Below are 23,607 nucleotides of genomic sequence, written 5' to 3' on the forward strand. Positions count from 1 at the left end.
TTGACCTTCTAATTCCAAATTTAGAATATTTCGGGAGGGAGCAAAAAAATTAGCTGTCCTCATGGAGCTTACGTTCTAGTAAGGAAAACAAGTAATTTACCAAATAATCACACGGACAAAGGTGAAACCCCAGCTGTGACAAGCAGTATGAAGGGTTATGCAAGCCTGGTAAGGTCAATGGGTTGTGCAGGTCAGGGAGATGCCCCTGAGGAAGCAAGGCTTCTAAGAGTTTTAAGGCACGAGGAGGAATTAAATGGATAAAAGAGAGGAGGGAAGACCAATCCAAGCACAAGAAATAGCACGTACAAAAGCTCCTGTCCTAATACTGTGTCATCTCACTTATGTGTGGAATCTATAACTCACAGAAACAGAGAGGAGAATGGTGGTTGCCAAGAGGTGGGAGAAATGAGATGTTTGTCAAAAGGCACAAACTTCCAGCGATAAGACAAGCAAGTTCTGGAGATCCGGTACAGCACGCTGACTATAACTAACAATACTGTATTACATACTTGAAAGTTGCCCAGAGAGTAGATCCTAAATGTTCTCACCACACAAGAAAACAAAAGGTAATTATGTGAGGTGCAGCATGTGTTAACTAACCGTACAGTGGTAATCATTTTGCAATTCATGTGCATCAAATCATCATGTTTTACACTTTAAACTTACACAGTGTTGTATGTCATATCTCTATAAAGCTGAAGAAACAAACTAAATAGTTTTTGACCTGAAAAACAAAAACCCCTGTCCTTTATTGACCCTATCCCCATTCTTTGTCCTCCATATACACTCAGCAATCCAGGCTCACCTATTTTTAGACGCCTCTTGTATACCTTTATCTCCCTACCACGCACCGTTATCCAAACCCTCACACTTCTGCATCTGGATTCATACAGAGAGCCTCCAGTTGTTTCCGTTCTATCATTTCTTTCCCTCTATTTTGCAACTAAAGTTCCTTAAACATAAATTTCATGCTCATGATTTAAAATTCACAAACAAATGAGAAGGAATCCTTGGGTCACGGTTTGAAGTTGAATAAAACTTACTAATCTTCATGTGACTCAGGTTCATCTAACCAATTCTACCACAGGGACATTTCTCAGTTCCCATGAGCCAAAAAAACTATTAAAACAGATAACACTCTTTACCATCATCCAATAAATAAACAGATAGACAGAACATGAATAAATAAATAAATCTTAAAGACTTTTACTTACTAGCCTAACTTGAAGTTCCTTGAAGCTAGCCCGCTGACTTCCCCCTCCCCCCAGAACCCTCTGCCCTATGGGCTGTGTCTTCACTTGCCCATAAACACAGAAGGTGCACTCCTGCTTCCAGTCAGCGTTTTCTCACTGCCAGACAGGTCCTCCCCGCTCTCCCCTTTTTATACCCATCTTAATTTCATCTTCATTCTTGAAACTTCCTCCCTCTTCTTGGCATGCCAACTATAACTGTATTTCTAGCCTACACCACATAACTTAGTCCTCATTACCTACTAGGGCAATCTGTAAGTTAGTTCTGGCCCTCGTCCCAAAAATGCTCATATTTTCATGGGGTTAACATATGCTAAACTGTTTCAGGTTTGCCGTGATGCTAAGAATATTGTAACTCTCAATAAATGCTTACTGGTTAAAGGCTCAATATACTTTCTGGGGGATTGGAAGATAAGCATCTATTAAGTGAGCTTCTAAGGCAAACAGCTGGAATGTAATCAATTACTTGACTATACTATATCACACTACAAAAATGTTCAAATGGAAGACATATAGTATGATCCCAATTCTGCAGGAAAAAAGTTGCTTACACATGCATGCACAGAAAACATCAAGACTACTCAAGAAGTTAATAGTGATAACCTCTGGGGAGTGACAGTGGAGAGGCGCACATTTACAGGCTGACTTTTCACTTTCTATCCACCTCTTCCACTTCAATTTAACATCAAATATATAATAGTTTTAGAATAAAGAACTAATACCAATGTTAGAATATAAAACAAATGATTTTGAAAACTAGATTATATTCATTCTGAATATGTCTTATTTGGAATTCAAGTTATACATTGTAAAAAATATATAGACAGTTCTTAGATTTCATAAGCATGGAGTGAAAACAAAAATTAGACTAGGAAAAGTATAAAATTTGAATTGCTAATACAGAAGTTGAGAAATACAAGGACATTTATTTTTAAATAGACTTTAAGAAAGCCCATTTGTTACTATGAAACCATTCGGAACTATAATTCACTAAGTTCATTTTATCGAATTTAATGAAAGCTACAAACATGGTAAAAACACATGAAAAGGTACCAGTACCTGATTATTAAAGCTGACACAGAGCTTAGAAAACCTAATGGGATGTGGACAATCAGCCTTCAGATAAATATCGAAGTGCACAGGAACATCAACGTGAAAACTCGGGGCGTGGAACTTGGCTTTGCATTGAACTAGAAGAAAAACAAGAAGGGCTGAGTCACATGACCAGGCTCTCTAGACCCACACACGACTCTGATCCACGTTCACTCTCCAGAAACGACACATCGACACTGGCCATTCTGACTGACTTCCACACATGAAGCATTTCAACAGACACAAATGCAGCTCACTTTCAAAAAACAAACAAAATTTGAATAAACTACAGTTCTAAAACCATCTTTAATTTTAAAAACATAGTTGCTCCTGAAATGTAACTGGTCTAGGATTTTAAAGGAAAAAGAATCACTTCGCTTCAATTTATTTCAAACTACCTGCCTAGACATTAAAGCATAAAGCTTTTAAATAACTGTTCAAATGGATTTCATATAACATCTGAACTACAAAGGAACAAAGTAAATTTTAAGATGCAAACTAAGTATTTAAAATTTTGACTATCTTTATAAGTCAATGGGGAGGAAAAAAAAATATCTATAAAATGACTGTACTTTGAAAGTGTTCTCTGACTTCCATATTTATTATTCTGCATCTCTTCATTTTGTAGAAATAAGGATGATTTCTGTGAAATAATATTGTAGATGGCTACCCACCAAATGGCACAAAGTCCTGTACTCCAATTGTGAAAACATTGCTGCCGGCCAGAGACACTCGGTCTGCCCACAGCTTCTGGGCCGTTTTCACAGCCAAGATATCACAGTCCGGTTCAGGATCAGGACTTTCATTCTGCACCAACACAGAGTTAAAGACTCGTTCAGCTAGTTATAAAAAACAATATCTAGACACAGATCTGGGTATACACATCCCCAGAACATATTTTATATAAAGAATTCCTACCGACCATTAAAACATTTATGAGGTTCTTTTCTATCCGAGATTTCTGGTCATCTTTCAGAGTTGAAGCTAACACGAAAGAAGAAGGAAAAAAACCAAAACTGTTAAGACAGGCAAGTAAAGTAAGTCCACTACCCCATTTAAGGTACTAAAATATCGTAGAATAAGTATCTCTTCTAAGATGGCTAAGCATGATTCCAGAACATTTACAGCTAGCACAGCTTTCTAAAAGCCCCAACACTTTATATACTTGCACTTGAACTCTATGTGAAAAGTCATTTATGCTATATTTTAAAAAGTAAGGCAGGAGAATTTCGTTCTCCTCAACTATAACAAGCTCAGTGAAAGTACAAATCTTATCACTCGGCAAAGTGCCTCCCACATAGTAAAAGTACTACCCCAACATTGAGACGGAAGGATTCTTTCCGTTTTAAGAAGCTTAAAGATGCTAAATAATTTTAAAGATTCAGAAGTGCACTGAAGAACACGAGGTTACCTCTTCCAAGGAGTTCGAGGGAATAGGTAACGTAATCTTTTAACTGGGCCATGAGGTAGGAGCACTTCAGAGCCGTCGTCAGTATGGATGTGAGTAGGCTCCACCAGCCCTCACTCCGATAATCACACAGCACGTAATCCAGCAACCTCAGAGAGGACAAACGAGACACACACTGACACAGCTTCACAAGAAAGGGTCTGAAGAGTTCTCGCAGAAAATGAAGTGCTTTACTCATTTTGCTTAAACTTCAGAAAATCTTACTGAAATAGTTTAACAGGTATTTTCACAGTTAGCCAAATTTGAGGTTTCCTAAGACTTTGAAAATGAGTGGACCAGCAGATAGTACTAGGAAAAAAGAATCGCAGAAATGGAGTTTAATAGAAGTAGAAATAAATATGAAAATAATAAATCTTCAATACAAATTTCTATTCTAATTTTGCTGTAAGGTAATCAGAATACTTATAAAACTAAATAGTGAATAGGACTTACTTCAAAGCTTTGGTATAATCCTTTGCATAATAATATTCCTCTCCCATTTGAACCACTATAAAGAAAAAAAGATAAGTACATAATTTAAAATTATTCAAAGCTGCATGAAATTGTGGCATGGACGGATACATACTTAGATGACTTTTCATTCTGGGACATTTATACTTCTTAAATTGTGCAACAGCATTGCTCAGAAGAGTTATTATTATTTCCTGTTAGAAAAGGTAAAATGCGAAACATTACGATAAAAATAATCTCACGTTTTCCTTGAATATGGTAAAAAAAAATAGCTTATATCGGGGGAAAAAAACTTACAGAGTGAACAACACTTCTCTCCTTCAGCTGAATGGCAAGAATGCCCACTTTCTCTTTTTCAGGATCAGAAAGATCAAAACCTGCGTAAGACAAGACGCACCCCATTTTAAAGAGCTCATTTAATACAAATCCTTCACATGAACATGGGACATGTACACTCCTTGAATCCTTTACTTAATATAATGTACTTAAGATCCTTAAACATTCTAGAATTTTCAAGACAGCCTTATTAGCATGGAAACTTCTCTGTGATCTCTGTTCTGAAAAGAACATTACTGAGTTCAACATTCTTTTGCCGACTGGAATGAACCACCTGAAGAACAGTATCATTCTCTAAATAGAGTATACTTCCTGGATATTAAAGTCAATAATTTCTTAATGCTTAAGGTTCAACAGCCACAGAAACTGCTCAAATTAAGTATGTATAAAAAACAGAAAAGATACAGAGACATTGTTTTCACAGTGATACCAGTTAATGCTGTTTTACAATGTCAAATATGGTAAATCGTTAAAGTTAACTGGAATTAAAATATTTAAATAGACCAGAGTAGCCTATTAATTGTGTCATTTAAGACAACAGATGTCCAAATGTTTTAATCACATCTGCATGTTTAATTATAAATTATTCAAAGATGTAGTGATACAAACAAAACATTCCAAAAACTAAAGAACTGAAAATCATTAAAAAATGTTTAAAAGCACACATTTTTACCTCAGTTTGTTATGCCTACTGCAGCTAATGGAAAAACTATGATCGCAACCTTTGCTGTTTGAGGTTCAGAGAAAATGGAGGAAGGAAAAACTATTTACTTAGTATTCCTTGTCGCCATGATCTTTGTCCGTAAAAGTCGAGAAGGCCTGTCTGCGTTTCTAAGGGATCAGGATTGGGATACGTTACAGAGGCCTGTAAGTCAAAACACAACCCTAAATAAGAGCTGCCATCACAAACCAACTCTCCCTCAATCTGTAATAGAACAAAAGAGTTTTCATAAATACAAATACCAAACACACGTTCAGATATCAAAGCTGTGAATATTTTAACATCAATTAAATTTTCACAAAAGTTAAACTAAAAATGTTTCATTTAATATTTAAGTAATCTCATAAAAATCAAATTGAATAAATCAAACTGATTCTGACAAATGATTTTATAGTAACCAACTTGTTTACATTTCCTTTTTATCTTTGCTATAACAAACCAGAAAAAACATATCACACATTACGCTTGATGTTTATTCCATATGTATAAGTGCTTTTTGTGCAAATGAAAATAATGTTATAAGGAGTTTTAAAAAGAAAACACTATTTTCCTTCTTTATCACTTGGTATTGGGGGTAGGGACTTTTTTGGCACCAGAATTTACAAATTCACACCGCTTTATTTTTCTTTTTTGTAACTTTTTCCCTCTAAAACCAAAATGTAACACAAGTACATTGGTAAAAAATGCAGAAAACATCCAAATTGAAAAAGATAAAGATTTAAATTACCTATAAACCTACTACCACTGTTGACAATGTACACATTATTCTTCCAGAGTTTGCATGCTAACATTTATTCATTATCAATTGGAATAATTTTTCAATCTGCCTTTTTCATGTAAATATAGTCTACACATTTCACCATATCACTAAATACTATTTTTCATGGCTGCCAGCTGTTCTACATTTTAATAAATTCCCTACAGTTGTTCATCTTATTTGTATTTTATATTACAATTAATAAATCTGTCAGAACTTTATAAATAAATCTTAGTATTCATCTCTTAGGATCTCTTATCTGCCTTAGGCTTCCTGAAAATAAAATTAAGGGTCAAAGATATGCGTGATTTTAAGGCTTCTCAAACTATTATTTGAAGGAAATATTATTTTACATTCCAGTCAAAGACATTTGTTAATGCCTGTTTCCTCATATCCTTATAAAACCCAGTTTTAATTACTTTTAAAACACCATGTTCAAACTACAATATGCCAAACTTTTAAAATATAAAACATGCAATGAAGTTATAAATGATAAATAAATAATGGCAGAAAATAGTCTAGTTATATCACAATCTAAGGGAAAAAAAATCAATACATTTAAAGTACTAATATGCAGACTCTGTTTTTGGAATAGTTTTTAAAGTAGTACTGTTGATAATATTTACCTCTCTTAGGAGAAGAAAACTGCAGATTTTAAGTGAAAATAAACTGATATAACTATATGAATATAAATGTTTATATAGAGACACATACACACACACACACACACACACCATGTTCTTATTTTAAAGGTGCTTATGAGGAAGCTGATATCTGACAATAATTATCCAAGAGAAAGGCAAAATAAAATGTCAAGTTTAAGAAACTATGCAATTAACACTATGCCTCACACAGAGTTTTCCACAGAAGAAAACCCCAGGAAGAGGACAAAGTCCAAAGGCGTGCTCTCCGGTGGGTCACAACAAAGCCCGTTCCTCCAGGGTCCAAACTCCCACAGCAGTCAGCACACAAACAAAAGAGCGGATTCACAGTGCGCAGGGACTAAACTGCGGCTTTTACTCTACAGCAAGTTTCTCCTGTCTAAAGCACTAACTTATTGCCAATCGTAAAAGTTCTTCAAAAAAAAACTTCTGCTTAATTCACTGGTGAAAATGGAGGACTCAGGCTAAAACTGAAAATAATCATAATTCCTGAAAATATAAAAGAAAAAACTGATTATATTCAAAGGCTTGGAAAAATTATCGAGACCAATCAGTCTTATCTTCTTTCAAGGGAAGATTAATAAATCTCCTAAATGCAGGAGTCAGTAACTTACTTCGTGGCTGCAGAGGGTTTTTGCAAGCTGCTTCCGCTCCTGGGCATAGTACGCTGCCTGCTGGTAATAGAAACCAGGATTCTGAGTTTGAATAGCCGTCAACCCTAACTTAATAGCTTCATCAAATAAATCTCCAAAGGCCTGGAATCTTAAAGAAAAAAGAGCAACAAATAAAAAAAAGAATGAAAAATAAAAAGGAAGGCAAAAGAAGCTCACTTCTAATAATTATTCGCCCTGGAACCATAACCTCAGGAGACTGTATTAAAATAATGGTACTGATGAACTTTAAATTGCTGGGATTTCTTTTAACTACCAATACAGACTAAGTGTAGATTACAGATAAATTCTGTATTTAAGTCAACCTTCTGTGCTAACAAGTCTTCATAAACATACCATCAAAGTAGATGTCAACACAGTTCCCACCACTCAAATACACCCACGTTTCTGGGAACAATTTCATTTTATCAATTTTTAAACATCAGTCTCAAACAGCATGGTCCATGTCAACGGAATTTTGTTTTGTTTACTGCCATATTCTCTGTACCTAGACACATGGTGGAAATTCAATAAATATACGTTGAATGAAAGAGATGGTACCATGATTAACTGATTTCCAGTAAGGAACTATATGAATCAACTTCTATTACTGGAAACATGCTTATGCTACATCATTAAAAATCTACTTACTGACAAAAATCTTACTTCAATTTACAATCAAAATCCAGACTAATTCCATTCCTTCATATCCCAAGTATTTCTTTAAAAACATTGTAAAAGTACAACTTAAAACATACTGTTTAGCCATCCATGCAGCATGCTCAAAAGACAACTCTGCACTTCCGATTTTTTTCTTACACAAGTCGACGTGTTTCCGGAACTGAGCAATTGCATCTAATGGGGTGTTGTGCTGAAAACACAGTCTACAGATCTGCAAAATGTAACATCAGCCCCACAGTAAAGAGGAAAATCAAAGTCAAAAGGCATAGCCATTTAAAAATATGTAAAATCTGAGACTAACTTTAAAAAGACTACAGAATTTCCTTCTTGAAGTTCTTTGCAATAGAACTGATTTTCTCTATCAGAATGGTTATGCTACAACCAGAGGTTATGTCCCTTTGATAAATGAAAGTATTCAGAATTTATACTGAATCTCTTCTATACCTTCGGAAAGCTTTTCAAAAGTCTAGAACAAAAAAATGTCATACCCAGTAAAGAACATAAAGATGGGCAAAAATAAAATCTCTCTGACAGGGCACTGAGACAGGACAGATTAACCTTCAGTTCTAGAATTTCCAGAAAGCTCAAGATTTTCTGTAGCACACTTAGACCAGAGCAGCCTCCAGATCAAACAAGGATTACAAACATTCTTGAGAACTTTTTGTCTGAAACGCTATTTCAAAACAGTAATAATCCATGTGAATACAAGGTAAAAGGAAAAATAGAAGAAATAAAGCCTAAATTTATTTCCACATGCTTATTGCTAGTTTTACTTTTATTTTTTAGTTACAAAGGAATATATGAAGTCAAGTCTCTCCTCCACCTGTCCCTCAGCTGTCCAATTTCCCTTTCCAGAGGCAACAGCTCCCGGTACGTCTCATGAAATACTCTACGCGCAGACAAGCGTGTGTGTGCATTTATACATACGCTATTATTTTATAGAAATAGCGTCTCACTAAATATGCTGCCTTGTTTGTTCACCTAACATTATATCTTAGATATCATTCCATATTAATATATGAAGCTGCCTCATTCTTAACAGTTATATAAAATTCCACTGTTTGGAGTTGTAATTTATATTAACCAGTCACTTATTGCCGGGTTGTTTCCAGTCTTTTCCTATTACAAGATGCAATAAACATCCTTACATATGTGATCTGCAAGTCTGAGCACATATGTCAGGTATGTTTTCTGAAACGGAACAGCTGGTCAAAGGGGACATGCACTGCAAGTCTGCATGGTCATTACAAATATGTTCTCTGTAGAAGCTGGACCAGTTACACTCACACAGCGAATTAAACTGTTCACCTTCACGTCACCAACCCAGTGCCAGCCATCTTTAAAAGATGAGTGTGCAACATTAAATGCAAAACAAACAGCCCCCACTTGTGCTCTGGGGGCATCTATTTCTACCATATACAATCTTAAAATGCTCAAATAACAGCTAAAAGTTTCCCCTAAGGCAAACAGATACACCTTTTCCATGGCTGTGTCGTTAAACCAAGGACGGCTTACATAGTTCTAATACGCTGCATCTTTTAAAATTCAATAATAAAGGCAGCTTTCTTCTCACTCCCTCCCGCTCCCACTTACAAATAAACAAAAGACCCTCCTCAAAGAGTTTTCCAAAAGTAAAACTGCTCTAAATGAGAACTCAGGACCCATACTCAAAACTAAGCATTACAATTAGGCTCCTAAGAACCAGGGCGCTCCTGGAGACACAGGACATAAAAGAGGAGAGCATAATTAATCAAATATTCACTTTTCAGAACAAGTAACTAACTTTGATTTTCAAATTTTTAAGACAATCTAACATTTAAGGACAGATTTCTTTATTTGGAATAGAACTATTACCTTGTAGTTTATAAATCCTGCCATAGTCTTAATTTCCAGAATATTTGTTTCATGGGCTCTCAATTCATGTACCAGATTATAGGCGGTCCTATAATTCCTAATATAAACATGGGGAAGGTGGTTAATTATGACATAAATTAATTTTAAGAAAAGATTCCTGAGAAAAAATTATTAGAAGTAACAGACAATATTTACTCAAGATTTCTTTGCACTCGACAGCTCAATAATAACATATACATATTAATCTCTGATTTCTTGGAAAATGATATATTGATTAATAATGTGTGGAAGTAATCAATGACTTTTCACTAATAGAGCCATCACATGTATGTTGTTCTGTCATTAACATCTGTTAATAATTGATAGAAAGCAAGTTCAAAAATGAAAGTAAAGTGGACAATCATCCAGAATTACATTAAAAATTAGCATTCTGTTGAAAAAAATAAGTATTTTTTAAAAGCACCATTACAAGCTTCTCAAATAGAAATTCTATTAACAAAAAAGACAAGACAGTACAGGTCAACAGCTTTTCTATCAAGGATCTCTACAAGTTAAGTGGGTATCACTGGTCTCGGGTATAGGCTGGCGAGGGGAAATGTCCTCAGGGTGGCTAGTGCTGATGGAGACAATGGTGTGAGAAAGGGCAGCCCAGAAGGAGGCCTACCCTAGAGATGGGAGGTAATGAGAAAATCTGTCTTCTCCAAAGAAAATTCCTAACTTCTAACTTCTCTGGGTAAAATTTTTCTTTCCAGTTTTACTTTTGAACTGAAGTGGAATTGAAGGTTTTAACTAATACCATGGATAAAAAATGAACAACATTAAAGCCAGCTATAATTATATGAAGTTGTTAAGATTTAGAGAACATAATTTGGTGCTTAACTTCTCAATAACAAAACAGAAGAGGTTTCTGCAATATTCCTCTGAATAATGGATTTATTTTTATTTATTTCTCTATTTTTCTCCCCTGTACACTTAGCCTCTTCTCAATTTTAGGATATACAGTTACGTGTCGCTTAACACTGGGGAAATGTTCTGAGAAATGCATTAGGCAATTTTGTCATTGTGTGAACATCACAGAGTGTACTTGGACAAAGCTAGATGGCACAGCCTACTACACACCTAGGCTATATGGGACTAATCTTAGGAGACTGCTGTAATATATGCGGTCTGTCATTGATCACAACGTTGTTATATGGGCTCATGACTGGACAGATGTTTTTTACCCACTTGTTACACTGCCACTGTCAATCTTCAAAAGCTGAGTGAAAGCCAGAAAGAGATCATGTTATATGCTTAGTAAAAGCAAAAGAATTAAATGCTTGACCACTGCCCACACATATGCAACTACTCTTCAAAGCTCTAAGTAGAGCCTTTGAATGAAAAATGATGCTATGACAGGCATTATCAACCAAAAAAACTAAATTAAAAATAAAACCATAGTTGAAGTGAATAAGTGCACTGCACACCTTACGGCATTCATAGTCTGATTTAGATAATGTTTAATGGATATTTAACTTTGGAAATCAGTCTTAACACAAGGATTTTACTGAATATACAAGTAAGTAGTAGGCAATAGGACGGGAAAAATTTTAATATTATGTTTCTTTAGATCATGAAATTTAATTGGACCATAAATCTTTATGACACTATGAAGTTTATTTCTGATAGTAAAATGGAAGTTTTTTTAAAGATCCCAAAATATTATATTCCATTCACCTCTAGACAAATTAAAGTGATTATTACACACCTGAATCTAAGCAACATAAACATTTTAAAATTAAAGTTTGGTTGAGATTTAGAAATTGCCATTAATATATTATTGTTAACATAAAGATAAAAAAAATTTAGTTCGGCAACTGTTAGAAACTTACTTCAGAGCATTTTGTGTATCTTGTTTCAACTCACTGAAGAAAGCTATCTTGAACTGATGTCTAACAAATAAAAGCTAAAAAAAGAATTTAAAAAACACCATTATTACATATATCCTCTTAAAAATTATAATAATGTTTATTAAAAGGAGACATAAAAGTATGAAGGAAAATATTCAAAATTAAAGTTCAAGAATTATTCCAACAAACAAATATAGTTAAGAAGGCTGTATCTATCTTTAAGAACTTTAAGGGCAAAGAGCACAAAGACAGATTAGTTCTTAAAAGCTTTAAAAATAACTTTAAAAGTACAAAAGCCTTTTAAAAACATCAAAGTATGAAAGATATTTAATAATCTCCTCAAAAATAATCCATGATGAATAATCTCTCTAGAATGCTTCTATTGTCTCCTTCATTAGGAAAAAACACGTACCTGGTGTGTTGTTTTATTCAAAAATTCCTTATGAGATTTCACTCTTCTGATCTCAGTGTAGTAATAAGTCTGTGCATGTTCATAAAAGGCATTTTCTAACCTGTTAAAAAAGAAACACCAACATTCAAACACTGAAGTTATTTTAAACCAAACTGTTTTCAAGAATCTTATTTGTAAGACCTGAAAGTAAAATGCCAACGGAGATAAGGTCTAGTTCACTTCATGATTAAGCTAAAAACGGAAGCAAAATATAACCTGAATTTCCAGATTAAAAATCTAAACGTAAGACCTCCCAAGAGCCATTTCCAATTATTTACAATCCAAGAAACAACTGATAAAAATCACTTTTTTTGTAATTTGTAAAAACTAGGTAGTCTCTATATTACTTCCTCCTCTATTATTGTTTTGTTTTAAAGATTTTTTCCCCTTTTTCTCCCCAAAACCCCCCAGTACATAGTTGTGTATTTTAGCTGTGGGTCCTTCTAGTTGTGGCATGTGGGTCACCGCCTCAGCGTGGCCTAACGAGCGGTGCCATGTCTGTGCCCAGGATACGAAACAGCGAAACCCTGGGCCGCCGAAGTGGAGCACGCAAACTTAACCACTCAGCCATGGGGCCAGCCCCCACCTCTATTATTTTATAATTTTATAAGAAGTCTGAAAGAAACAGATATCCAATCAATTAGATTTGACTACTTTTTGTGGTTTTAATTTAGAGTTTAAAGGATAAGAAAATTAATGGGAAAAGGACCAAAAATGAGAACTGGAAAATGGGGTGAAATAACATTTGTATGGTTTAAGTCTGCTTCCTGCCATAACTTTGAGACTACATAAGAACAAAGAAAATCTGACCAGAGATGGGTAAGCAAGTGAAAGCTCCTTTTGTGAAATGAAGTACATATCCGAAGTATCTGCCTAGGGCAGGAAAAAAAGCTGAATTCATAGTCAGATAAGGGTTGAACTTCAAGGTTTTTCCTCCTCAGAACAAAACAGAATTTTGAAATTGTATTCAAAGGGTTTAAACACATCTAAGGAAAACACGTGAAAAAAAAAGGAAAAAAACAATGGATAAGTCAAAAACTTTTAAATTAGGTATTGTATTTTTTTCTTTTTCTTTTTTTTTGAGGAAGATTAGTCCTGAGCTAACATCTGCTGCCAATCCTTCTCTTTTTGCTGAGGAAGACTGGCCCTGAGCTAACATCCGTGCTCATCTTCCTCTGCTTTATATGTGGGACGCCTACCACAGCATGGCTTGCCAAGTGGTGGCATGTCTGCACCTGGGATCTGAACCGGCAAACCCTGGGCGGCCGAACCAGAACGTGCGAACTTAACCACTGCACACCAGGCCGGCCCCTAGGTATTATACTTTTAATTTGATTTTTCAGGTTAAGATTTTCTACTTTCAAAGCTAAAGCTTTTAAATTTTTAAAATATGAAAATAATTAGACTGGGATGTCTAATCTTATGGCAGCCAGAAATGTCTATAGGTTATCCTAAATGATTAAAAAAAAAAAATCTTCTCAACAGAGAAATCTGTATTACTAACCTAGATTATGTCAGTAAAGATGAAAGATAACCTTGCTTTTAGTTTTCAAGTTGGATGTGCACTCAGAGATAAAATACCTCTTAGTTAATACAGAGAAATGAGAGCAAGCATTATTTCCTGTAAACTTGTTATGTCAAACCAAATCCTTCCCTCTCTTCTAATATAACAGATCACACAGTTATAGAGATATCCCTGGATATATGATAAGAGTTGTAAGACTAACTTTTTAATTCATATACTTCTATACTATTTGAGGGTGGGTTTTTTGGAGAAAAAAAAATACAGCCAGTTCAAAAGGACATAAATGAATAAATGACAGATTTAGTCAAGATAGGACGAGGTTAGTGAAAAGATCAATTCTTTTAGTAGATATTCCAAAATTATACTTTTAAGGTGACATCAAACAATTAAGAATGCTTTCTCAGGGAAGCAGACCTTGAGTTTGACTTTGAATCCTACAAGAGAAAATCCAACCAACTCAGTCTTCTCGTTTAGAGATTTAAACTAGCTGAATTTTAAATATTCACACTCTTTTCATGATGTTCCTCTGCCCCAAATAACTACTACTTCCTTCCCACTGACCTAAACCTCACAGCACAAGTGCTGTCCCTCCTGTTCTTTAAAGCCTGCCCGGGCCACATCCAGCACACGTTCTCTGAAATCCTACAGGACTTACACACTCCACCACAGATCCTACACTCGCATGCTCGGGTATTTAACATGGATGTTTCCATCTCACCAACTAAATTAGTTCCTCCATGAAGGCAGGAACCAATTCGACTTCAAGACACACACATGCATACATATATATACACACATAAAAATACACACAGAGACATCTGCATTTTAAATTTATTATTTGACCTGCCTTAAAATAGAATTTATCCTACCAGGTCTTTTAGATTAAAATTTTGATTACGAGCAGCTCCTTACTCCAGCGGTTTATCAGAAAATACATGTATTCATCTTAGCCAAATTCACACAAAGATCACGTGGACTCCATTTTCTGCTACCGCTGCAGCAGCACGTCACTCAGACACCCTTTTTAGAGTCTGAAGACGCATATCTTAGCCACGACAGCTGAACTGAGCCTCGCTAAGAGCTAACGCAGGGTGTGTCAAGCTCCGCACTATCGATGTTTTGGACCAGGTGATTGTTGAGTGGGCTTTCCCGTGCACTGCAGATGTGCAGCGGCATCCCCGGCCTCTACCCACTAGATGCCAGCACAGGACGCCTCAGTCGCGGCAATCATAAACATCTCCAGGCATTACCAAACGTTTCCTGGAGGGAGACCTCACCCCAGTAACGAATCACTGGATTAAGTTATAGGACAGGGGACAAGTAAAGAAGGCTGCGTGTGAACTAAGCCTTAAAAGTTAAGAGAGCCCAGAAAAGGGGAGCTGGAAGGCAGGAGCGAGCATGAAAGCACAGTGATAAGAACAGAGTGAGAACTGGGAAACACTGAAGTGCCAAGTACAAGGCCGAATTGTCCAATGCACAGAGAGGTACTGAAAGGCCAGTGGGGAGCCTGGGACAAGCCTCGGGGGAAGAACCAGCAGTCTGCATGTGCTGCCAGCCCTCTGGAAACGCCCCTCTCCTCTCTGTGCCTCTCAGGGTCACACGCTCACATTTAAAAGTCAAACTCAGGACCCCTTTCCTCTGCCTTCCACTTCCACTTTATCCTTAGCACTACTGACTTGACTTTCTTGTTTCCAGTGTGGAGATTTATTTTGCTAACTTTTCTTGTAGTTCATCTTCTCATCTGACTCTGTTGCCTTTTCATGCTTTCTCCTTCTGAATTTATTCTCTTTCTTAGAAGCCCTGTCACTTAGATAGCAATGAGAACGCCATAAAACTTCCTGTAGTACTTCATTTTCACAAGTTTGCTTCTGAGAGACAGGAACAGATGCCAGAGAAGCAATAATCAAAGATAAACTAAACTGTTCTTGAGTTTAAGAAGGACACACGCAGAATGAAAAGGAAAACCATTTTATAGTTAAGATCAATGAAAATATTCACATCTAAATACATCCTAGCCATTAATTTAATACTATGAAACTCCTCTGCAATACTAAATGCTAGAAAACAATGGATAATGGTCACATATTTTGTGAGATAATGTTGTGTCCTCACGTAATATTCCTTTATATACAAAGGCTTTGCAAAGATATCTAAGGTATGGTGGGCCTCAGATGCTTCTTAAAAATTATTTAAATATATACATCAACATATCAAAAGGGGAGCAAAATAGAGGCCAGAAATGGAGCCACTGTCATATAAAAGGACCAGTATGTCACAAAAGGACACGGGGGAGTTACTGAAAAGCACAATGGAAAAACACAGAAGTATTTTTTAAAAAATGAAGTTGATCTAGATGTCCATATTGTGTCAATGAGGTAATGCCAAGTGGCAGTTCAGTACATGTTGTATGATTACATTTATTTTTAGATAAAAAGACATTTTTAGGAAGCAAATGAATTGTTGATAGTGGCTACCTCAAGGACTTGGAGAAGGTTAAGGAGTTGACAAAGAGGACTTTTATTTTTACCTTACATCCTCTGTACCATTTAATTTTTTTCCCATGAACATGTACTTTCTTTTTTTAACAAATAGGTCTAGGTTACCAGTTTCTCAATGCTTAATGAACAATTTAAAAAAATTTTTTTGAAGACCTTTATTTACCTTATAATATAACCCACAAGGTGGTCAGTGTGGGGCAGCACAAACAAAGACTTTCCTGAGAGTTCGCACGCATTGCATAAAGCTGCAGCCCTTTCTGAAGCAATGACATCTTCTCCTGTCGCCAAACCCCACAAAGATGAAGAGAAATAAAATAATTAATGTATTTCTCTAAGTGAATGTTTCCCCAAACGCGAACAATGTAATTAAGAATAAAACCCCAAACCACTTTTCCCCATACAAGTAGGATCCCAGGCATCCTTGGGAGTTCTACGGGGTTCTTAGAAGCTACACAGTACATATCCATTAGGAAAACACTGTGGAATTTCCTACTGAGCCAAGATAGACAGGCCAAGTAATGCCAACAGATACACCACATAACTATTTCAAAAACCATAACTAAAAATGGAAGCAATAATACACAAAAGTGGTTTCCAAACTAGGATGTTTCAACATAGAAAAAAAAAATATTTTGGCCTCTCAAAGTCTGAGAAGGTAGAAGAAATAAGCATTTGAAACTAAGATCTTCTCTTAAAGAAAATTAGAAATCCTATAGTATTTTCCTTTGCCCTACTGCAAATTAAGAAATAAATATTATGTAAGGAATATAATTTCAAATAAATCTCCAATAAGCAAATAACATTCCTTTTTAAAAAAATGAAGAGAGTAACTGTTTTGTCAATTGCTATGTGCCTACATGGTGAAGTAAGTAGAACCTGGGGAGGAAAACGTAACAAGATTTGCACTCCTTACAATTTTTAATTTCTTACAGTAAGCATTTATGCACGCATTATCGGTACTTTTTAAAGTTAAAAAACCATCTTTCCCATAACTGAAAACACATAAAAGATTTTACCATTAAAAACTATGCCTCCTGATAACAGAATTGGAAGTATAAAGTAATTAATTCATCATTAATCAACCTTTTGATACCTGGGGGCAAAGGCGTTTTCTTCTGAATCAGAACCACTGCAACTTTTGTGTTTCTCCCTTGTAAACTTTGCCTGCAATGGAAAAAGAATAATAAAATTAATTAAATAATTAAATTGTTTAGAAAAAAATGTATTCGGAACTTCACTTAAATTCAAGCTCAATAATTCAATCAAAGAAAGACAAATTTCAACTAAAAAACCCCAAGATTAGAGGAAATCGTTTCCTGCATACAAAGAAACATACATGCCACAATGATTTAAATTTTAGAAGTATAATCTCACATCAAGCTTCTAATCCTTACAACATCTGCGTTAAAAGCAAAGTTTAATCTGTAGCTTTACGTAAGAGTTACAACACAACTTACTTCTTTACAGTGGTACGTTACAGAGCAGTGATCCAAAAGAATGAAGTATTTCAAAACTGAAGTGGTGATAAAGCAAGAGGTTCACGAGAGTAAGGAGAAAATTACTACACCTCCAAAAACATACTATAAATGCAAGAAAAGGCACTTGGAAATTTGGACTAATCTGTCTTCTAAATTTCTTCACATACCTTAGCACTACATAAGCTAATACTAATGCTACCTGTTAGGAAGTGAACAAGTTTCCCTGGAGGTCAGCAATCCCCAAATGACTAATGCAGTCTAAACAGGACATAGACGCCTTCACAAATGTTAGTAAACAGCAGACATGTGCAACCTCCCCGGTCAGTCTGATGAGTGGAGAGCCCATACCTGACTATTTCCACTCTGGTAGCGCACTCGGACTGCTTTTCTTTCCACTGAGGCTCATCCCAGTCCAGCTCATAGAACACGACCACCAGGGCTGGCACCAGATTCAGATGTTTATTCATCCAACCTGTCTTTAAGATGCCTTTAGGAATGTACCACTCATATGACGTTCTCTGCAAACATTGGCAAACGAGGAAAAGAGTTATTTGATAAGAACAGCAGCAGAAACCATCTGTTATTGAGGGACAGGCACTTTAAATGCATTTATCTCACGCAATACACATATGACACATTTTTAAGATGAGGACATTCAGGCTTACAGAGATCAAACGAGACAGCAAGTATGTGAGGTAGAATCTCAACCCTAGAGCCACTACAACTTCCATTTAAAGAACGACCAAAGCCAAAGCATTTCTAATGATGGCAAGGCTCTCAAATACCCTGGAAGTAAACAGCCCTTTTCCAGGTAAATTCTACTGATAGTCCTCACCATTCCAGTTTCTGTTATTGTAAAAGCCACTCAAATAAAATCTAAAACCCAATATGGCTTCATTTGTTTGAAATGTATACTGCCAGGATGGCATTTCACCTTACTTGTGGATGAAAGAAAAAATGGTGGGGTTTTTTTTGCTGAGGAAGATTAGCCCTGAGCTAACATCTCTGCCAATCTTCCTCTATTTGGTACGTGGGATACCACCACAGCATGGCTGACGAGTAGTCTAAGTCCATGCCTGGGATCCCAACCTGCAGACCCAGGCTGTCGAAGCGGAGCATGCCAAACTTAACCGCTAGGCCACAGGGCCGGCCTGACAATTCTTAAATATAGAAGCATAACAGCAGTCACCAGGGGTCAGCACTAAGTGTCACATCACAGGAAGGGGATGTGGTACATGCATCTCCCCTAAAGAACCCAGTGGAAATCTCAAATTACTTCCAAAGCACCTGTACTGACTCATACTACTTCAGCTCATGTTGGGCCAACGTCTATCTCAAGTGAGGAAGGACAAGGATAGTAAGGAATCCTGACACAAAAATCTTGAGGACTCTGGAAGGAACCAGGAATAGGAAAATGAAAAGCTCCTGAATTGGAGAATTCATCAAGGAGAAAGGGGATGAGCTCTGCTGGGCCACAAGCCTTCCAGGACACAAACACCACATTAAAAAAATGCGTAAGGGCCAGGAATGCTATATCTTGCACAATTTCAGAGAGAGCTCACAGCTTCTACAGCGGGGTATATGCAACCGTCTCCAGTGTGTGGTTCTCAAACACACAAGCATCAGCTGGTGACCAAATCCACAGGGCCCACCTAGTAGAGTCTAACTGAGGAGGCCTGGCATTTACATTTGCAATAAACACTCTAGGTGAGGATGATATACATGGTCCAGAGATGAGTCTCAAAAACACTGCTCTAGGGCAGGAAAAGAAAAAAAAAAGGTGGGTGGGCAGTTTATTTCAATCAACATGTCTTCTTAACTGACTTTCAGACCAACCTCGCAAGATTATGATAAATAACAAATTAACCACTATACATAACTTTCTTAAAAAAGTAAACCGACATAGAACTACATACATATTAGCAGCTATTATTATCATCATCATTATAATTATCATTTTTCTAGGTAAATCAGAGTCTCTACAATGATGTTCACCCTAAAAGTCAGTTTTGAACTTAATACCTTTTCTTATTCCACTCTGATATGTAGAACTCCCCAAGGACAGAGAGCATGTCTTATTTAAATTTCTATCACCAGCCTATTGCTTAGTTCCAGGGACCTAACACAAAGCAAAAAACGTGTGTGAAATTGAACCAAACTGTAAAGACCACGGATTCTATAATGATACTGGTAATGATGAATGGGGAAGTGAGACCTTCTTTCTAAAGAGGTCTTTACAGAGAGTTGGGGTATTTTAAAGAAATGCAAAAAGAAAAACCTAGGCTCATAGGATAGAAAGTGAAATAACAACTATTATTAAAGATACCTGTAGGGTATTCCATACAGGAAAAGCCTAGGGTTTTCTTTATACATCACTGTAACCACTGCCTTGATAAACTCAGGGGTTTTCTAGCAGACAATAAGAATAAAAAAGATATACAGGGGCTGCTCCGGTGGCGCAGCAGTTAAATTCACATGTTCTCCTTCGGTGGCCCCGGGTTCGCCAGCTTGGATCCCGGGTGTGGACCCACGTACTGCTTATCAAGCCATGCTGTGGTAGGCGTCCCACATATAAAGTAGAGGAAGACGGGCACAGATGTTAGCTCAGGGCCAGGCTTCCTCAGCAAAAAGAGGAGGATTGGCAGTAGTTAGCTCAAGGCTAATCTTCCTCAAAAAAAACCAAGATATACACACACAGAGGGAGAGAGAGAGAGGAGAGCCCCTATGCGATCATAACGTCATTACCTTGGGTCTACATTTGGGATACTCATGGTCTCCTGGGAGCACCTTGAAAGAAATTGGTACCCGATCAGCCCTCCGATTGGCACAGAAAGCATCCCAGACGGCTCGATGGACAGCATTATAAACTACGTCCAGGCCCGTAAGAGTAACAAAAGCCATAGGCCGACAACATAATTCCACAGGGAAGTCCCACTGTGTGGGGCTCATGTCCGAGGCGTCTCAAAAAATCTGCAATACAAATGTTAATAGTCATAATTAATTTTTTAAAAGCCCATATCCACATCTAATATATGAAGCTCCACCATTTAAAAAACATTACAAAAAGGCAAAAGACTTTGCAAACTTTTGAGCAAATACAAAAGAAGACAGCAAAAGGGAAAACTTTAATTCCTAAATTGACCTATTAAAATTTAATAGCTATCGGTATTATATTTTTTAAAAATGTTTCATATTACAAAGGTTGCAGTCTACTTTAAAACAAATCAGTATTTTCAGTAACATCTCAAAACGCACACAGAACTCTGGTATGAGCAGAACAAGAAAGCAGGACGGTGATCAAATTAAAATAGGTCTCATGACCTATTTCAGCTATAAAGAAAAATAATTATTGACTCACACATAAAACAAAGTACAACTATCTCTAATTTCTTTATAATTGCTAACATCTAATTTCTAAATTCCTAGGATATTACTAAAATAACATTCTAATTATCTGAATAGCTATGTTTTCTCATTTCCCCACAATTAATATAAAATGTACTATTTAAAGGAAAATCTATCTAATAATGAATGGAAACCTCTAGGAAGACAGGTTTCTATTGTGTCCTTTAGCTGAGAATCAGTCTATAATAAACCCAAGTATGCACGAACTTCAGAAAAGCAATTATATAAAAATGTGTTTATTCCAAAAAAAATTATCATTATATTTTCAAAATAATTTCTCATTTCCAAAAACATGTATCATGAGGTTCTTTTAAAAGCTGATCTTCACTAGTATATTTCACAGGCCTCAAATACAATTTGTGTGAAAAGTTAGGCACACATACGCCACGACTTGATAACCAAATATTTTTAACTGAAAGGTTAATTTAACAAAGACGATTAGGTTTCTCACATTTTAGTACTGAAGGAATAACTGGTACTGAATACGTGATTGGAAAGCTGACCAGAAATGATAAATGTCTACAATAGATAGAAGTTTTAGAATTATTGAAACCAACATTTTTAGGAGAGGATGAAGCTACGAGGGCAGAGGACTATATGTTTAGAGGAAGAAATAATTTAGCTATAGAGAATTTTCGAGTGAAAATAAAAAAGAGATGGTCAAAACACAATATGGCTACCTTTGCTTGAAACCAAAAAGTCTAGATCATAGCCCTAGAGGTCCATTTCTCTTAATAACCCCAGTGGCTCAAGAGAATTAGCTGGGTCTTTGAATATGCAGTGGAACTAACGGGAACTAGAAATGACTTACAAAGCTCTAAATCACAGTTTTGTCCAAGAGAAATATAATATGAACCACATAAATAATTCAAAATTTTCTACCAGTCACATTAAAAAAATACAAAGCAGGTGGAATTAATTTTAATAATATTCTATTTAACCAATATGCCCCAAATATTTCAACATTAATATAAAAGTGACCAAGATATTATACATTTTTTTTGTACTAAGTCTTCAAGATCTGGTGTGTATGGTACACTCACAACACATTTCAATTTGGGCAGCCTATTTTAAATGCTCAACAGCCACATACGGCTAGCGGCTACCATACTGGACAGCACAGCTCTAAACGACTGTAATTCTGACCCAAAAAATTACTATGTGAAAGTTGTACCAGAAATTCTTACCACATTCTACCTTAAAAGCTTTGGCACTTGAAATGGTCGTGCTTATTCTATACCAAAGGGATGGGAATGAGAAGAACATGGGCCAAGGATAGGTGGAGAGGCTGTGCGGATCTCCAGGACAGCCTGGAGGAGAAATTTCCAGATCTCTTGGAAGAAGCCAAGGAAGCAACTAACCATCCCACGACGTGGGAGGAGGTGCAGAAGCTGTGAGTGAACACTCCGGATGGGAGATCATGTAGTGCAAGGGATGCAATCTGGAGGCTGGCGTGGAAGCTAACAACTCGGGAAGGATGACACACCGCAAAGAAAGCTGACCTCATCAAAGTGACAGGTAAAAAATGCGGTCACTAACTTTTAATTAACGGAAGTTCACGGTGCAGGACACAAGGCCACCAAGGATGAGATTCAGAGAAGTTCGACTACAAGACGATCAAAAGAGGAATGACAGTTCGGTGGAAAAAAAAAAAAAAAAAGCAGATGTTGAGGATGCGAAGCGATAACCTGATTTAGGAAAAGTGGTCGCAGTATTCCGAGATGGTAGCTCCAAGGAGGAAGGGCTGAGAAACAACGCTGCAGCCCTAAAGGCAGACGCTATCCTCCTCCCCCTCCCCTTTTAAACCTAGAGGCCCTAGAAATACGTGCATCTTTTCCTTTAGGGGCTAAAATAGAAAAGCCAGGATTGCACCCGCTGACACTGAAGGAAAAGGCAGGCCCCCCACGCCGGCATTGTTAGGAGCTAGCTCTCTCCCCCGGCGGTCTCGCCTGGTCCCGCAGCTTTCCGGGCCTGCACTCACCCAGGCCCCGGGCCCGCTGCAGCTGTGGCCGGTCGCCGCAAGCCGGGAGAGGACGAGGGGAAGCAGGCAGGGCTGTCACAGAACGCTGGGGCCGTCCCCACCGCCACCGCCCCAGAGCAGGTTCCAGCCAGCAAGACTTCTCCGAGCCCACCTGCGGCACGCACAGGAAGCACTTTCTGGGCCTGAGTGACAGCGCGCTACACCAATCGCTGTCTCGGAACTTTACGCGGCTCCGCAAAACGTCAGGACGACGCTGTATTTCCTAGAGGAGGAGGAGCCAGGGGCCGAGAGGGAAGGAGCCAATAGGAGAAGCGAGGAGCGGGAGGAGGCGGAGCCTCTGCCGCGGCCGCCCCGCCTCTCCCCAGACGCGCCGGCGCCCCACCTGCCGCGGCCTCCGGCTACCCGCCCACAGTCCCCGCCAGCAGCTTCGCGCGGCCTGAAGGCCGGGGTGCGCGTGAC

At 37.2% G+C, this 23,607-nt stretch overlaps 1 protein-coding gene across 3 annotated transcripts in view; it reads right to left on the reverse strand.

Moving 5' to 3' along the window:
* The window catches only part of TRAPPC11 (trafficking protein particle complex subunit 11), a 46,324-nt gene extending 22,824 nt beyond the window's left edge, over window positions 1-23,500 (reverse strand). For 2 of the 3 annotated variants that reach the window (XM_044760432.2, XM_044760433.2), the window contains exons 1-18: window positions 23,149-23,500; window positions 20,508-20,732; window positions 18,111-18,280; window positions 17,378-17,448; window positions 16,448-16,562; window positions 12,223-12,322; window positions 11,793-11,866; window positions 9,922-10,018; window positions 8,145-8,278; window positions 7,351-7,498; window positions 5,368-5,521; window positions 4,558-4,637; window positions 4,376-4,454; window positions 4,243-4,297; window positions 3,754-3,899; window positions 3,265-3,326; window positions 3,017-3,149; window positions 2,310-2,440 (exon numbers count right to left, since the gene is read on the reverse strand). In XM_044760432.2, coding sequence (XP_044616367.2) covers window positions 2,310-2,440; window positions 3,017-3,149; window positions 3,265-3,326; window positions 3,754-3,899; window positions 4,243-4,297; window positions 4,376-4,454; window positions 4,558-4,637; window positions 5,368-5,521; window positions 7,351-7,498; window positions 8,145-8,278; window positions 9,922-10,018; window positions 11,793-11,866; window positions 12,223-12,322; window positions 16,448-16,562; window positions 17,378-17,448; window positions 18,111-18,280; window positions 20,508-20,711 — 1,953 coding nt within the window. In that variant the 5' untranslated portion in view covers window positions 20,712-20,732; window positions 23,149-23,500. The remainder of the gene's footprint in view (window positions 1-2,309; window positions 2,441-3,016; window positions 3,150-3,264; window positions 3,327-3,753; window positions 3,900-4,242; window positions 4,298-4,375; window positions 4,455-4,557; window positions 4,638-5,367; window positions 5,522-7,350; window positions 7,499-8,144; window positions 8,279-9,921; window positions 10,019-11,792; window positions 11,867-12,222; window positions 12,323-16,447; window positions 16,563-17,377; window positions 17,449-18,110; window positions 18,281-20,507; window positions 20,733-23,148) is intronic. The other variant, XM_014839483.3, reaches the window with a different exon arrangement.
* Between the last annotated feature and the right edge of the window lie 107 nt (window positions 23,501-23,607).

Source organism: Equus asinus, chromosome 27 (assembly GCF_041296235.1).
Source record: "Equus asinus isolate D_3611 breed Donkey chromosome 27, EquAss-T2T_v2, whole genome shotgun sequence".
NCBI classification, from domain to species: Eukaryota; Metazoa; Chordata; class Mammalia; order Perissodactyla; family Equidae; genus Equus; species Equus asinus.